Raw genomic sequence first — 15,323 nt, forward strand, 5'->3', positions numbered from 1 at the left:
GGCCTCTCCAGCAAACCGGGGTCTTTGGGGCTATGAGGGGGGAAATGACATCCCAGGGAGGGCCCTGGGGCTGAGTGGGCAGGACCAGCCCTGCCCACCAGAGCCAGGACTTCCTGGGCCCCTCCTTACCTGTCACCACCAGCTGCAGGGGGGCACTGAACTCTGACCAGTGGAGTCCCTGCCAGTAGCGGCAGCTGTAGCTGCCTGCAGCACTTATTCTCTCTCGTTGAAGACGGAACTCAGCCTCTTCTCTGGAGGTATTTATCTGGAGTGAGAATGCTTCATCCTTCCAAAGCTGAACACTCTTGCTTCCCTGTGGGCCCTGGCAATAGAGCTTTACCTCTGCCCCCTTGGGGACCACAGAGCTGGGCACAGCCCTGATGGAGGGTCTGAGCAGTGTCCCTGGAAGGGAATCAGGGCCTGGATTTCAGAGCCCTGCCCTCCCAGGTGTTGTCCCAGCCCCCGACCCTTACTCTCCCAACCACAGGCACCCCCTTCAGCTCAGAAAAGGCACCTCCCTCCCTTCCCCCCTCTCTGCAGAATTGGCTGCCTTGGAGGTAGCGCTGAGGGGGAAGATTGGCAGGGGCACCTTGAGGGGAAGGACTCACCCTCTGGAGCTGTGATCTTCTGGCTCAGACACAGCCCTGAAGGAGAGGCTCAGGTTACAGGCGATCCTGCCCCTGCCCCAGCAGCTCCACCTCTGTACCCCACCCCCACCCCATCCAACTCACTGTGGATCAAACACAGAGCAAGCGATAGGCACTAGTGCACTTTTCTGTGCAGGCAGCCTCTCCCCAGCCTCAGTGTCCCCATCTGTCCCACGTAGCCCCTGTCCAAGGACCTTCTCAGAGTCTTCCTCCCCTCCAGCCCAGCCTGGGGCCCTTGGCACTCACCCAGGCACAGCAGAGAGGTGACTCTGGGGGCCATGCTGGCCCCTCAGCCCTGATCTAAGCTGCCTGGCCAAAGGGTCATGAAGAAAGGAGAAGGAGGAAGTGGGACTGCCTCTGGGCCCTGTGCCTCCCGTGATCCAAGCCACAGGATGTGATCACAACAGTTGTCAGTCACACCCCCAGCTCCAGGGCCTGTGGTCTGTCCAGGGAAACTGGGGAGATGGGGGCATCTGGCCCTTCTGGGAAGCTCTCTAGGCTTTCTCTTGCAGCATCCATCCCGCCTTCCCCTCTCCTTAGCCTTTCCCCTCTCATCCTTTTTCCGTTTTCCTCTTCTTCCCCCCTAGAAACATTCTTTCTCACCTTCCTGGGCCCACCTTGCCCTCCCCTGCTGGCCCCTCCCCCTTCTCAGAGTGATGTTGGGAGGGAGAGGGGGCGCGGCAGAGAGCAAGGAACCTGCCTAGTTCCCCCCCATCCCCACCCAGTGTAGGGGGGAGCAGAGGTTTGCCCAGTAGTGAAGAGGGTGCCAAGGGGACCAGCGTGGTCAGGAGACAAGCCACGTTTCTGGGGCATCAGGAGATGGAAGGCATGTGAAGGAAGAAGCTGGAGAGGATGAGGAATTAATTGAACACTGAAGGAGGCACCGTGGGGGGACAGGGCTGGGAGCTGGCATCCAAGCCGTCTACAACACCGAGTCACAGGGACCGTCAGAGTCACGCCATCGTCATTCTCAGTTCTTATCGCCTCTTCCACCGGCCACGGTCATTTTGATTTGATGTGGATTCTCTTCTTTCTAACATTCTCTCTCTTGGCTTCTCAAATCAACACATTCAAAACAAAACCAAGCAGAGCCAGGCTCCTGGTCATTCTCCGTCCCCCTCCTCTTTGGCGTCCAGTTTCTACTGCAAGCCCCTCTCCTTCCAGGCCACCAGGTCCAGAAGCTTGGAGGCACCCTCAGCTTCCTCCTATACCCCATCAGTCCCTAACACTTGTTCTCCCCACTCCATGGACATCTCTCACCTCCCTCCCTTCCTCTCAACTCACATGACCATGGCCTCAGGGAGCAGCTCATTACCTCTCACCAGGACTAGGGCAAAAGCCTCCTCCTGACCTTTCCACATCCAGCCTCTCTGCTCTCCAGTCCACCTTCACACGCTGCCCAATGGGAATTCTTAAGGCATAGCTCTGACAAGTTCTGCTCCCCCTCAAGAACTTCCAGTCACTCCCCATTGCCTTTAAGATGAAAGACAAAGTCCTGTGGTTGGAATGTAAAGCCCTCCAAAATCTGTCCTGAGTCTATCTTTCTGGGCTGATTCCACAGAACTTCTCCCCCTCCCACACTTCACAGCCCCTTTGCAATGCCTCACATACCACACTGCCTCTCTGCCTCCCTATGGATGCACAGGAGAGTGCAGGGTTGGAAGGGGTGAGGAGGAGCCATGCTGTGATTCACAGAGGGTCTATGTGAGGATGGAAAACAGGATGAGGTCGGCTAGAAGAGTGGGGTGGAGATGGTGGCCTCCAGGAGAACTAAGCTCAGAACTGAAATAACTTTAAAGAAAAGTGTCATGAATTTATCCAGCAGAAGGGCAAGCTGGAAAGGGGGCGGCCCCCTCCACCGAGTGTCATAGCTGACACGTTTTATGGAACTCAAAAAGAGGCATGAGGATGCAGGGTCTGCCTGGCCAGCCCAGAGGCAGTTTGCAGACCCCACGTGTGGGCTGCTGAGGTAGATAACAGGAGACAACTCCTTGCATTCCTTGCATCGGTCTTTGGATCTGAATGGGCTTCTGGTCAGCGTAACTGGGGCCTGAGTTAAGCATTGAACAATTACACAAATCAAACTAAATTAAACAAATTTAGTTTCTAAGAAATCGGTCAGGATTCTTAGCCACACAGGGCTAGGTCCACAGAACACCACAACGTTTTTCCACAAGACATCCCCTCCTGCCTGAAGAAGAAGGTCCTGGTGAGTCCAGTGAGAAACTTGTTTCTGTTAGTAAGGAATTCTTAGGGTCCCTTGGGAAGGAGGAAAGAAAGTTACAGTCAGAAAGTAGGTATTAAATATCTACTATGTGCCAGGCACTGTGCTAAATGCCTGGGATACAAAGAAAGTCAAAAGACAAAGCTTGCCCTCAAGAAGCTCCCAGTCTGATGGGGGAGACAGCGTGCAAACAGCCATGTACAAAGGCAGATATAGAAAGGGGTAACTGGAGATCATCAGTGGAGGGAAGGCTGTGGAATTAAGAGAGATCAGAAAGTGCTTCTTGTGGAAAAGGAGGGGATTTTAGCTGGGAGCTGAAGGAAGCCAAAGGCCTTCTAGGCATGGTGGACATCCCAGGAAAGCACCCAGAGTCAGGAGATGGGGCCTCTTAGACAGGAAACAGCAAGAAGGCCAGCATCACTGGATCATAGTCTATAAAGACTTATTAATAGTCAACAAATATTTATAGAGAGCCTACTGCCTGCCAGGCACGGTGCTAAGCACAATGGTGATACAAATACAAGAAAAGAAACAGTCCCTGCCTTCGTGGAGTTTACAATCTAACGGGGAAAGACACAACACAAAAGGAGGCTGAAATGCCAGTGGAGAGAGGAGGGGAGGAAGTATCTGGCACAGGAATGTGGTGAAGTCAAAGAAATCCAGAATAAGTACAACTGGATGAGAAATGCCAGACGTAGGAGGTCTCTCCAACCTCCCCTCTTAAGAGGAGGAAAAAAAAAATACCCAGATTGATTCACACACCTAAAACTGATGTTATATGGATTATGGTCAAGGCGTTCACCAAAGGGTTGGGATACTAGGGAGAACAGCCTTCTGATATCTTTCATTTGCGGCCAAGTCTGCTCTTTAGAATTTCTCAACATTCAGTTTCGGTTATTTGGTGATTATCTGCATTTACGGCATGGTACTCATTTTATATCTTACTTTCCTAGCTCTGCCCACTTTACCTGGCATCAGTCCATGCAAATCTTTCCATGTGTCTCTGCATTCATCATGATCTCTGTGTCTTAAAGCAGTCATGCTCCACTCCATATATGTCCCACAATTTACCTAGCTAGTCCCTAACTGATAGGTATCCACTTTCTTTTATTACTTCTACTGAAGACTTTTGTTTGTATCTAAAACAAACCCTAGGAATTTGATTCATAGGATTTTTTCTTTAAATTTAAATTTGTTTTGACAACTTTCATTTTTCATCACCTAAATTTCTTTTTTGAATAATAATATTTGAATAATATTTATTTATTTTTCTGTTTGTGGTGAGGCAATCGGGGTTAAGTGACTTGCCCAGGGTCACACAGCTAGTAAATGCCAAGTGTCTGAGGCCAGATTTGAACTCAGGTCCTCCTGACTCCAAGGCCAGAGCTCTATCCTCTGTGCCACCTAGCTGCTCCTATTTATTTACATTTTAAAACTTAATAATAACAATAATGGCCAGCATTTACATAATACTTTGAGATTTGCAAAGTGCTTTAAAAATATCTCATTTTATTCTCAAAACAACCCTGGGAGGTAGGTGCTATTATTATACCCATTTTACAGAGAAGGAAACTGAGGGAGACAAAGAGTGACACGCCCAGGTTCACATATTTAGTAAATATCTTGGGTCTTCCTGACTCAAGGACCTGACTCCAGGTCCAATATTCTCTCTAGAGTGCACTTAGATGTCTTTGTAGACAAACATCAACACAGAAAAACAATCACATAAGCATAAAAAAATTATTGGCAAAATCTTACCTGACTTCCCAGATTTGAACAATTCAGAAAAAAATAAATTAACAAAATAAAGGTGATGATGGGAATTTACTTTATTTCCAGTCCTTTGCTTCTATGAAAAGTGTGGTTAATGACATTTTGGTGGAAATGGGACCTTTGTTTTCCTCAGAGCCCTCCTAGGTGTATAAACCTAGCTGTGGAATACCTGAAAGGGCGTGGCCATTTTAGTCACTTTATTTGCGTAATTCCAAATGGCTTTTGAGTATAGATCAAATGAGAAAACATTTGTAAAGCATTTCGAATGCTAAATCTGGGCACAGAGTAGGCACTTTAAACTTGGAGCTTGTGGAAAAGCTGGACCCAAAGAAATCATGACTGTATCAATGTCAGCTTGGGGGGGGGGGGTGTCTCCAGCACTTCACTCAATTGGTAATACACACTCAATCGAAGAAAACAGAATTTTGTAGAGATGAGTGTAATGCCTTAGAACATCGAAGGTGTGAGGAGACCGACATGGGAAATGGCAGTTGGGAGCTAAGTGCTTTCTCCCTCCTAACACTATACTCAGCTGTTACAGAACCCACAAGGATGAGGAACCTTGAAAATTGGTTTCCTTGCTATGGTAGTGCAATATTCGATTTCGCAACATGTTAGAGCAGTGGTCTCATGAGATAGATTTAGATGCCCAGATGAATAGTCATTTTGCTTTTGAGAGTATAGTTTTGAGACATACGAATGACTTATGATAATGCCCTTAGAGAAAGCTTTCTAGCAATGAGCAGAGGGGTTGGGATATAGTCCTGGGCTAGGAAAGGTCATTCTTTCCTATGTGGGTCCCAAAGGCCAAAGGATTGGTTAAACCACAAGTGTTTATGAGAAATGATATTAGGTGAGTCAGATGCTGTCTTTAATATAATGAAAATGTAATGGGCGTCTGGAACCTGTGTAGAGTTTCCTGGGTGGCATCTATCCAAGTGGAGATATTGAAGAACCTGCTTCTGGGAGAGTTGTGATGCCATGGAAAGGAAGTGCCCTGAGGAGACTTCAGCATGCATAGCCATTCTGTAAACGGATCTGGTTTGCCAACCACGTGGTGAAAAGGGTCCTTTTTCAGTTATCTGTAGTCAGAACTGGAGGCATCTTCACCGAACTGAGTCAGCTTCTCTTGAGCTGCATTGTCTGGGGATTTCAGTGATTCCTTCACTCGCTGTGTCTGATGAGAGAAAGTACTGTAAGAGGAGAGTCCTTGGGGCCTTCTCGCCTCTGAGGCCATGAGGCTCTATTAAAGGGCTTTGGTTCGGAGCATCTAAATTTGTTCTTTTTTAGTTTAGGTGAAGAAATGGGACTTTCCAGTCTTGTGAGTTTCAAAAAATTTGGGAAGGAGTTCCAGTGTCCCCAGTGTTTGCAGTCAGCTCAGCACTGATGCCCCAAAGAGCAAGGCATGACCTTCAGGATCCAAGGTATTGGGAGCTAACACAAGGAATCATCCAGCAGTCAGGATCCATCTGGATGTCAACTTAGTGGAACCAATGCTATGTAGCAACTCAGCTAAGAGTCTATCCCTGAGGCGTCAGGGGAAAATGGTTGGATATTTGTTCTGGCTATAGCTTTGAAGAAAACGTTACTTTGTAAAAGCTAGTCAATACTAAGTGGTTAAATTGAATTGAGGTGCTGGTTGCTGGCCCCTGACAGTGGTGAGTGTGGGAGTAGAAGAAATGGAGCAGATGTGAGATCAAGCTGATGGTAGCAGAGAAATACCCCAAACCTCTCAGGATGCACTAGAAGCCCTCTCTTCCAGCCCTGGGACTAGCCATCACCCAGCACCTGGTGATATCAACCTCTGAGTCCCAGACATAAACATGCCCTTTCTCTAGTTGCGAAGTGAATTTCATTGGCTCTGTCTATGTATAATTCTTTGACAGTTGCATAGATATGTGACATCATTGATGTCACATTGATGTACGTACTCCCTTCTATAGTATAGAAGTTAACACACAACTCATTCATACTGTCCCACAATGTGAAAATTTTGTCTATGTTCTCTTGTGATGGTTAATATATTTATAGGGAATCATTTTTAAAAATATGTCTCGATGATTTAGGTATCATCGGAGTGCCTCATTTATCTGCCTGACAGGGTTGTGGGGAGAACACTTTCTACATCGCAAAATATCCCCTAAAGAAACTGCTGCTATTACGAGGCGGGGGAAAGTAAACGTCATGGGAGAAGGAGCAGCTGGGACCTCAGAACTTCACCCATCTCATAGACGAGATCTTCGTGCCAGGGCAAATGTGGTTTTTGATTCCCTCCCCTGAGGATGGGTCTGTCCTCCACGTAGGTATGGGGAGACAATGACAGAGTTCCACAGTTCGGATGGCCCAGAGTGGCGGCCCCAGGGAGGGCTGTGCGAAGTTGGTTTTCCTAACACTGCGGACCTAGGGAAGCGGCAGGACATGGTAGCTAGCTCCTTTTAGATAAAAATCTGAAACACGTCCAGATGAGAATGTTCTCTGAAGCCAGCAGAGGGCACCAGAGACACATAGATTTGCCTGAATTTGGAAGCCTGCGCTTGGACCCAGGGGATTTCCATCTCCACTGTCTGGTCTTGTTCACATTCTGAGGTCTTAAGAACAAGCAAGGTTTGGGATCTCAGAACTCTGTTCTTTCCCTAGGACTTTTTTTGGGATAGATCATTCCAAAGGGCACTGGAAGCTCACTGCAACAGAAGATGGTGGTTCACACCTTTAATCCCTGCTCTTGGGAAACTGAGGCTAGAGGATCTTTTGAGCTTGGACATCGTGAGCTGCGGCGGGCCACGTCAATCAGAGGCATCAGCTTTACATTTGGCATTAATATGGTGAGTCCCCAGTTACGTGTCTGTTTCGGGGAAGGGGGACCAGGTTGCTTAAGGAAGATGAATCAGCCTGGGCTGGAAAGAGCAGATCAGTGGTCCCGTACTGATGGGATTAGCCCACGAGGAGCCACTGTACTTCTAGCTTGGGCAAGATAGGGAGGCTAAATCTTTAAATAAAACTATTCTAAAAAAGATGCCAGTGCAGTTCTCTCTCCTCCCACTCAGTTTGGGGTTGGGGGGGGGAAGAAGAGAGATAGACAGGAGAAATCATGCCCTCATAAGGGGAGACAGTTCTTTCTCCAAAGGGAGGCTGTCTTATCTTCCATAATTTGTTTATCCTCTAGGAAGGATTGCTATTTAAAATAAATGTTTATCAGTTTCCCTCCTTGACACAAGGCATCTACAGTGACCTTCTCCCCAAGTTTCTCTAGCTCCATAGTCACAGGGTGCAGCTGACTGTTATCTTCAGAGTCCCTTACCCAGCGTCCTTTATCTGGGAAAAGTTAGAGGACTGGCCTTCTGCATGTAGGTCACTTTGGACAGCATCCTTTGCATGCAGGCAGGAAAGTTGAAGATTCACGGGTTTTATACCAAAGCTGATTGTGTGGAAGAGACCAACCAAAATGGCTATTCAGTTGTTTGTTTGTTTAGTTTTTGTCCTTTGTTCTCAAAGAGGACCAAAATGATATTGCTATGTTGGGGTCAAGATACGGTTTGTCCAACTGGCCGATCAGACCAACACAAGCTCAGAAGGCTCTACCACAGGTCGGGTACAAATAGTCCATGTGAACATTTGGAGTGGAAATGTCTCTAAATTTGCAAATGCAGAAAGCCAGTCCCCTAACTCATCCCAGACAACCCTCTCAAAAGTAATCCTCTTTTACCTTCCTATTACCTCTAGAATTAAGTGGAAAATCCTTTGGTATTTAAAGCTTTTCATAGAACCCACCTCTCACTCTGGGAACATTTTCTGGACCTGCTAGTGTGAGGGCAGGCTGTTGGTGAATGAACCTGTCCAGAGAGAGAGAAAGGGAGAAGGAAAGAGTGAGATAAACAACAATAATCATTTACTAAGTACCTACTGTATGCCAGGCTCTGTGCTAAGCACTGAGGATACAAAGAAAGGCCAAAGACAGTTCTGCTTTCAAGGAGCTCACAGTCTAATGAAGGAGCCAACATGCAAACATCTACGTACAAACTACATACAGGATAAATCGGAAATAATCAGCAGAGAAAAAGCATTAGAGTTAAGGAGAACAGGGAAAGACTTTCCGTAGAAGGGGGGACTTTTTTCCCGGGACTTGAGAGAAGCCAGGGAAGCTAGGAAGCGGTGATGAAGAAGGACATTCAAGGCCTGGGGCTAGTGAAAACGTCTAGAGTTTGGAGATGGACTGTCTTGTTCAAAGACTAGCAAGGAGGTCAGGGTCAATGGATCACAGAGGACATGGGGGAGGAGGGGTGGATGAAAGAAGAATATTGGAAAGGTAATAGGGGAGCAATAGGAAGGGCTTTGGAAGCCAAACAAAAGATTTTCTATTTGATCCTGGAGGTCACAGGGAGCCATTGGAGTTTGTTGCATGGGAGGGTGACGTGGTCACACCTGCATTTTAGGAAGATTATTTTGACAGCTAAGTTGAGGCTGGACTGGAATGGGGAGAGACTTGCCGCGGGGAGTCCAATCAGCAGCCTATCGAAATAGTCCAGATGCTGTGTGTTGTGGCCCTGCCCAGGATGGTATCAGCATTGGAGGAGAGAAGGGGCAACTTGGGAGAGATATTATGAAGGCAAAACCGATGAGCCTTGGCAACAGATTGTATATGGGAATGAGAGAGTGAGGAGTCAAGGGTGACACCTAAATGGGGAGCCTGGGAGGCTGGGACAATGGTGGTGTCCTCAACAGCAGCAGGGAAGTTAGGGAGAGGAGAGGATTTGGGGGAAAAGTACTGAAGCCAGCTTGGGACATGTCGAGTTTAAGATGTCCAGTAGGCAATCGGAGCTGCAAGACTGGAGGCCGGCAGAGAGGTAAGAGCTCTACAAGGGAAATAGCTCCCTGGGAAAAAAGTGACAACAAATTTATCTAAAAAAGCATTTTGATCTCCAAGCTATACAGGCAATTGGTGCAGATATATGTGCATATTATGTGTAAAAAGAGCCTCAGTAGATGAATGGTCAAAGGGCATGAACAGGCACTTTTCAAAAGAATAGATGTGAACTATTAACAACCATATGAAAAATGTATCATAAAACTAATCATGGCTAATTGGCTGAGACTTGGGAAGATGAAGTCTTATTATAGAACCTCACCCCCCCCCAACACTATCATTTGCATTGTTCTATAAAGGTGATAGAGAGATCACTCGCAATCTTTTTTCTCCTTTTTGCCTTTTCCCATTCAGAGGATTGTCCTGAGTATAGCACAGTGTCCTCCTCATCCTATCCACGAACTGTAATCACTGCCCTAGAAGCACATGGGGTAAGCTTGTCCATGTAGCCAGAAGGAGAGGCATCCCGATAACGGACTCCCCCAGCCCCAGAAGAGGCAGCAGCCACGACCATGAGAGATTGTCTGTGAAAGCTCCTCGTAGAGAGCCTGACGCATGTTCGCCCACTTGCGTCAACAATGAAGTTCCTGAGAGTGGTTATCCCCAGGCCAAGGGGTGGGATTTACTGAAGAATATTCACTGAAGAAGGAGCAGAGGAAGAGGGCTGTGGCTTGGGGAAGCAAGGGGTTACACCTCTGTTCCAGACACTTGCTGCTATCGCGTGAAAAGGGATCTTTCTCATTTGGGACTGAAGTAGAGACGGTTGTTCAGTTGTACCTGAAATCCAAGACCTCTCCTCTCATGCCACATGGGGCAGGTATATACAGCTGGGCTTCATCTTTAGGTAACACTGCCGTTCCCGGGGGAGGAGAGCAATCCCCTTTCCCTTCTTTATCCCCCGTCTTTCCACTGGACTCCCAGAGCAAGGCAGGAGAGAACCAAGAGCAGGTAACAAGAGGTGCATACAAAAGCATGACATGGTCACGTGAAAATTGTGTCGGGGACGTGAAGCTCAACCTGAGGACATATTAGTTTGAAGCAAAGCAAAAACATCAACAAACCAAGTAAAACTTGAAATAAAAGGCAGAACAAAAGGGTTTTTTAGGTTCAGTGGAAGCAGCCATTGACTGCTTAGGGGAGTGCCTCGGTCACTCACCTCGGGATCTGGCTGGCATCTGCTCAGTGTAGCTGTGCAACCTGATGGGGACGGCGGGGGTGTGGAGGGCTTCCTGGCAACACACTCAGGTTAGGGAGTAGGAGCTGTCATCCTGTGTTGCCCCCAGATCTCCACCTTTTATAACTTTCCCTCCCAGGTCTGGCTCTCTCTCGAGTTTCTCCTTTCTCTTTCAGCCCCAGGCACGCTCAGGATCAGGTCATGTACTGAACCCAAAGATAGACGTGACCTCAGAAAATGACAAAGCAGGTTGAATGGGCTACCCCAATGTCTAACGCTTTGGAAGAACTTGGATCTGTGATCTCACTGCTGCGTGTGCTTCTTCCATCAATACCCCCATGCTAGCCCATGGAGCACACCTCTTACTTCTGTCTTCCTGTTGTGATTAATGTTACATCGATAACTGTTCATTTGCCAAATAAGAGAGACTGCTTACTAGGCTAGGCACACTGGTTGTGTCTGATCTCCATACCTGACTGAGCTGTTGAGAAGGGCATGTTGTCCATTGGAAAGTGCACCCTGAAGGAGGTTCCGCATTTTGGGCTGAAGAAGGGAAATGGCTTGGGAGGAAGGACAGCCGTAATCACTGAACTCAGCCTGAAAGGACAGATGTGGGTGCCAGGGCAGCTGTGACTCCAGGGGGGATTGTCTTCGGGAGGGGTATGCCTCTCACAAGCATACTACAGTTTTATAGTGAAGTCCCACCCTCTGGCTGACCCCCCAGTGTAGGTGAGTGTGAAGCTTGCTACTCTACTCTCACAAACCTACAATCACGCTGGCAACCACATTTGATACCGGGCTCAGATGAAATTCAGAAACCTTTGTTTCAGGATTGAAAAGAAGTTCCCTGCAGCCAGCAGAGGGCTCCAGAGCCACACAATTTGACACTGAGCTTGAAAGGAGTCACAGCATGGTCAGTCCTTGAAACTGGGTGACCCTAAGCTGACATTCACTTGGTCAGAATTTGAGGTCTCTGTTCTTAGACCGAAACCCCTATCAGTGCTTTTTAAAAACTGATTGGTCCTTAGGGACACTGAAGACTCAGTGGAACAAATGATGCCGTGTAGTCTTTTCCTCACCCATTCCAAGAGAAGAGAGAGAATCAGAAGAAACTATATCCTCACCGTAACCACTAGCGGAGAGCTGTCCTTGCCTCCAAGGGAGGCTCTCTCACCCTCCCATGGTGGACCCTCTAGGAAGGATCATCATTTGAAATGAGCACTTCTCCAACTCCCCTCATCACACAAGGAATCTCCAGTCACTTCTCCAGGTCTCTCTAAGGACCTGGGATAGCTCCATGACCTCAGGCTGTTCCCATAGGGCTTTAGCTTTATGAAGCTTCAGAACCCCTTTCTTAGCCCCCAGCCCCCAGCCTCTGGCCCCCACTTTGAGTCCCTAGCAGTCTCCAGCATCTCTTTAACGGTATCCAAGGCCCAAGATGCCCCAGAGCACTCCTCTGTAGAGGTCAAACACGTCCCTGTGTATTAGTCTGCTACTAACAGACCCTATTGCTCGTTTATTTCATAAACCCTAGTGACTTCTTATTACCCCCAGGATCAAATAGAAAACCCTCTATTTGGTTTTTGAAGCCCTTCACAAGCTGCCACCTTACAACTTTACTGATCTTCTTGCATTTTTCTTCTGTCTGTGAACTCTGTGTTCCAGTGATACTGGCTATACCTTGTGCAGTGTGTTGATTGTGGGGAATAGGAAGAGACTGAGCCTGTCTCCCTACTTGGAAATGACTAGAGGCGATCTTAATTCTTGGGATTTGAAAAGAAAAAGAGCCCAACCAGAAATGGGAAAGAAGTGTCCCTGAAATATATACAGCACAAGAGACATCATAATTTGAAATGAACTCTTGCTTCCAGACAACCATGTTGTTGGGAGTGGATGCCCTAAATTATGAATTTAGTCACAATTGCTCCAGGTCCCCCGTAAGGAAAATGACTAAGGCTGAGCTCTCTGCCTTTCTTTACCTACCCCTGGCCTCTTTGTGTTTGATGCAAAATTCATTTCACTGGAGGGGTGGTTGGGTAACACAATAATAAGTTGTATCATAGTGTCTGTGGATGGACAGGCATCAGGAAAGGAAGCTGGAGAAAGAGCCCACTATTCCAGGGGAAGTCCCCCAGGCTGGCTCTTCTGCTCTGAGATACCAATGGAGCTGAGGATCACCTTTAGCATATCCCTTCCTGCCTCCCCTCAGCCCTGCCTTTGCTCCTGAAGGGGGCGCTCCAGTGCTACACTCGCTCCAACATCTTGAATGAACTCTTCTCAACTCAAAGGATAATTTGTCAGTGACACTTTGATCTCTTACCTTTACCTTTTTAAGTTTCACTTGACTCCTATGTAAGTGAAACAAATGCTATACTTAGCTCTGGTCTTTCCATCAAGAATACTTAGAAGTCCTCTATTTTATTAAAGGTGCATTTTCCCCTGTAAAATTATAATCTGTTTTTTTTCCTGGGTAACTTATTCTTGGCTATAAGCCCAGACTGGATCATTTAACTTCAGAAATATAATTTTCTAAGCTCTCCACTCCCTTATGATAGTGGCTGTCAGATCTTGTGTGATTCTGCCTGTGACTCCTTGGTATGTGTATTTTTTTCCCCCCTTTTTGGCTGCTTGCAGCATTTTTGTTTGACCTTCAAACTTTGGAATTTTGGCTACAATATTCTTGGGAATTTTCTTTTTTTTTTCTCAGGAGGTGGCCAATAGATTCCTTCTATTCCTTCTATGTGACTTCTGGTTTGAAGAAATTTGGGCAGGTTTCTTTTATGATTTTTTGAAATTTGATGCCTAGGTTTTATTTCTGGTCATACTTTCAGGTAATCAAATGATTCTTAAATTATCTCTTCTGGATCTGTTTTCTGGGACAGTAGTTTTTGCTAAGAGATAACATTTTCTACTATTTTCAGTCTTTTGACTTTGGTTTAATATTTCTTGATGCTTCATGGAGTCATTAACTTTATTTGGGCAATTCTAATTTTCAGAGAGTTATTTTTCTTGGGTAAAAGTTTTGTGCCTACTGTTCAGAGCTTTTAATTCTTTTCCCGCATCTTTCTTCCCTAGCTTTCATTTCTTTCCCCTACTTCTCCCTTTATCATTTGGTTTTAAAAAATAATTTTAGGTGTCTTTTAAACTCTTGTTTTATCTCTTTTAAAAATTCTAGTTGGACTTGTGTCCAAGTTGCATTTTTCCCTTGAGGCTTTATTTGTAGATTTTTTTATTCATCATTTTTTTCTGGGTTTGGGTCTTGAGTTTCCCTGTCACCATGATTGGCTCTTTTTGGTGGGATGCTTTTTTGTTTGCTTATTCTTTCAACCTACTCTTTGACTTAGGACTATTATGCTCAGGTTTTGTATACTTCTGGGAAGAAATTATCAGACAAGTATTTGTTCTTTTGGGTACTTCTGCTCCTTTTTTGGAACTATTGAGTGTTGTGTTATCCTGGGATCCCGGGGACAACTCAGGCTGGAGAACTGCAGGCTTTCAGTGCTCCCCAAATGATACAATCATGGTGAAGTCTGCTGCCTGCCTTCTTCATCTGAGCATTGCAAGTTCCAGACACAGGGTGAGGTCTGTCAGCTTGTTCCTGGTTGGGAGTTCTAGTAGACTACTTCCGAACTCATCCGCTATTAGCCAAGGACATTTGGCAGGTAACAGAGTGACAATACTTCAGGTCCACTTTTGGTCTGAGATTCCTGCCCTTGTTATCCTTCTGCAAGCTTCAGTCTGGGCTGGAGGCTAGAACTGAGTCCTGCTCTGTTCCTGAAGTCAGAGTCACATGGCTCCTGTTTGCTTCTGAACTTGTTGCTTGCTCAGTACACAGTTAAGGCTGCAACCATAACTGCTCCTCTCCATCCTTGCTCCAACTAGGCATAGGTTCCCTCATAATTCCAGCCTAGAATTGTGACCTGGAACTAGGTAGTGAGCAACAGAGCTTCCAGATGCCATGTGTTCCACCATCTTGAACTAGCTTAGGGACCCCCTGATTAACTGCAAAAGACTTAACTACTCTGAACAAGACAATGATCCAAGACAATTGCAAAGGACCAATGATGAAATATGCTATCCATCTCCAGAGAGAGAACTGATGAACTCTGAGTGCAGATCAAAGCACACTTTTTTTTTCTTTTTGATGAGGCAATTGGGGTTAAGTGACTTGCCCAGGATCACACAGCTAGTAAGTGTCAAATGTCTGAGGTCGGATTTGAACTCAGGTCCTCCTGACTCCAAGACCAGAGCTTTATCCACTGCACCACCTAGATGCCCCCCCCAAAAGCATACTTTTTAAACATTACTTTTCTTGTTTTTTTTTGTGTTTTCTTTTGCAACATGGCTAATATGGAACTGTTTTGCATGACTTTATATGTATAATTGATATATTAAGGCAAGCAAGGTAGGGAAGGGGGGAGAGAAATTTGTAACTCAAAATTTAAAAAAAGAATGTTGATTTTTTTACATGTAATTGGAAAATATTTAATGAAATAATATTGAATAAATACTGAAAAAAGCTCTTCCTTGGATCCATGCTCTCCCACTCTTCTGAGTATTAGTCACCCATAGCAACTTTGATTCCTCTTCTCCTAAGGTAGCATGAATGATTTCTCTAAACACCAAATTCCTACAGATCATGCT

At 46.3% G+C, this 15,323-nt stretch overlaps 1 protein-coding gene across 2 annotated transcripts in view; it reads right to left on the reverse strand.

Annotated features, from left to right (window-relative positions):
* The window catches only part of LOC114041585 (T-cell-interacting, activating receptor on myeloid cells protein 1-like), a 2,847-nt gene extending 1,865 nt beyond the window's left edge, over positions 1 to 982 (reverse strand). For both annotated transcript variants that reach the window (XR_003568932.1, XM_027860095.1), the window contains exons 1-3: positions 894 to 982; positions 609 to 644; positions 130 to 402 (exon numbers count right to left, since the gene is read on the reverse strand). Coding sequence is in view for 1 of the 2 variants with exons in the window: in XM_027860095.1 (XP_027715896.1) it covers positions 130 to 402; positions 609 to 644; positions 894 to 927 (343 nt within the window). In the remaining variant the exon portion in view is untranslated. The remainder of the gene's footprint in view (positions 1 to 129; positions 403 to 608; positions 645 to 893) is intronic.
* Between the last annotated feature and the right edge of the window lie 14,341 nt (positions 983 to 15,323).

This window comes from Vombatus ursinus, unplaced genomic scaffold (assembly GCF_900497805.2).
Source record: "Vombatus ursinus unplaced genomic scaffold, bare-nosed wombat genome assembly UNPS02014175.1, whole genome shotgun sequence".
In the NCBI taxonomy this organism is placed as follows: domain Eukaryota; kingdom Metazoa; phylum Chordata; class Mammalia; order Diprotodontia; family Vombatidae; genus Vombatus; species Vombatus ursinus.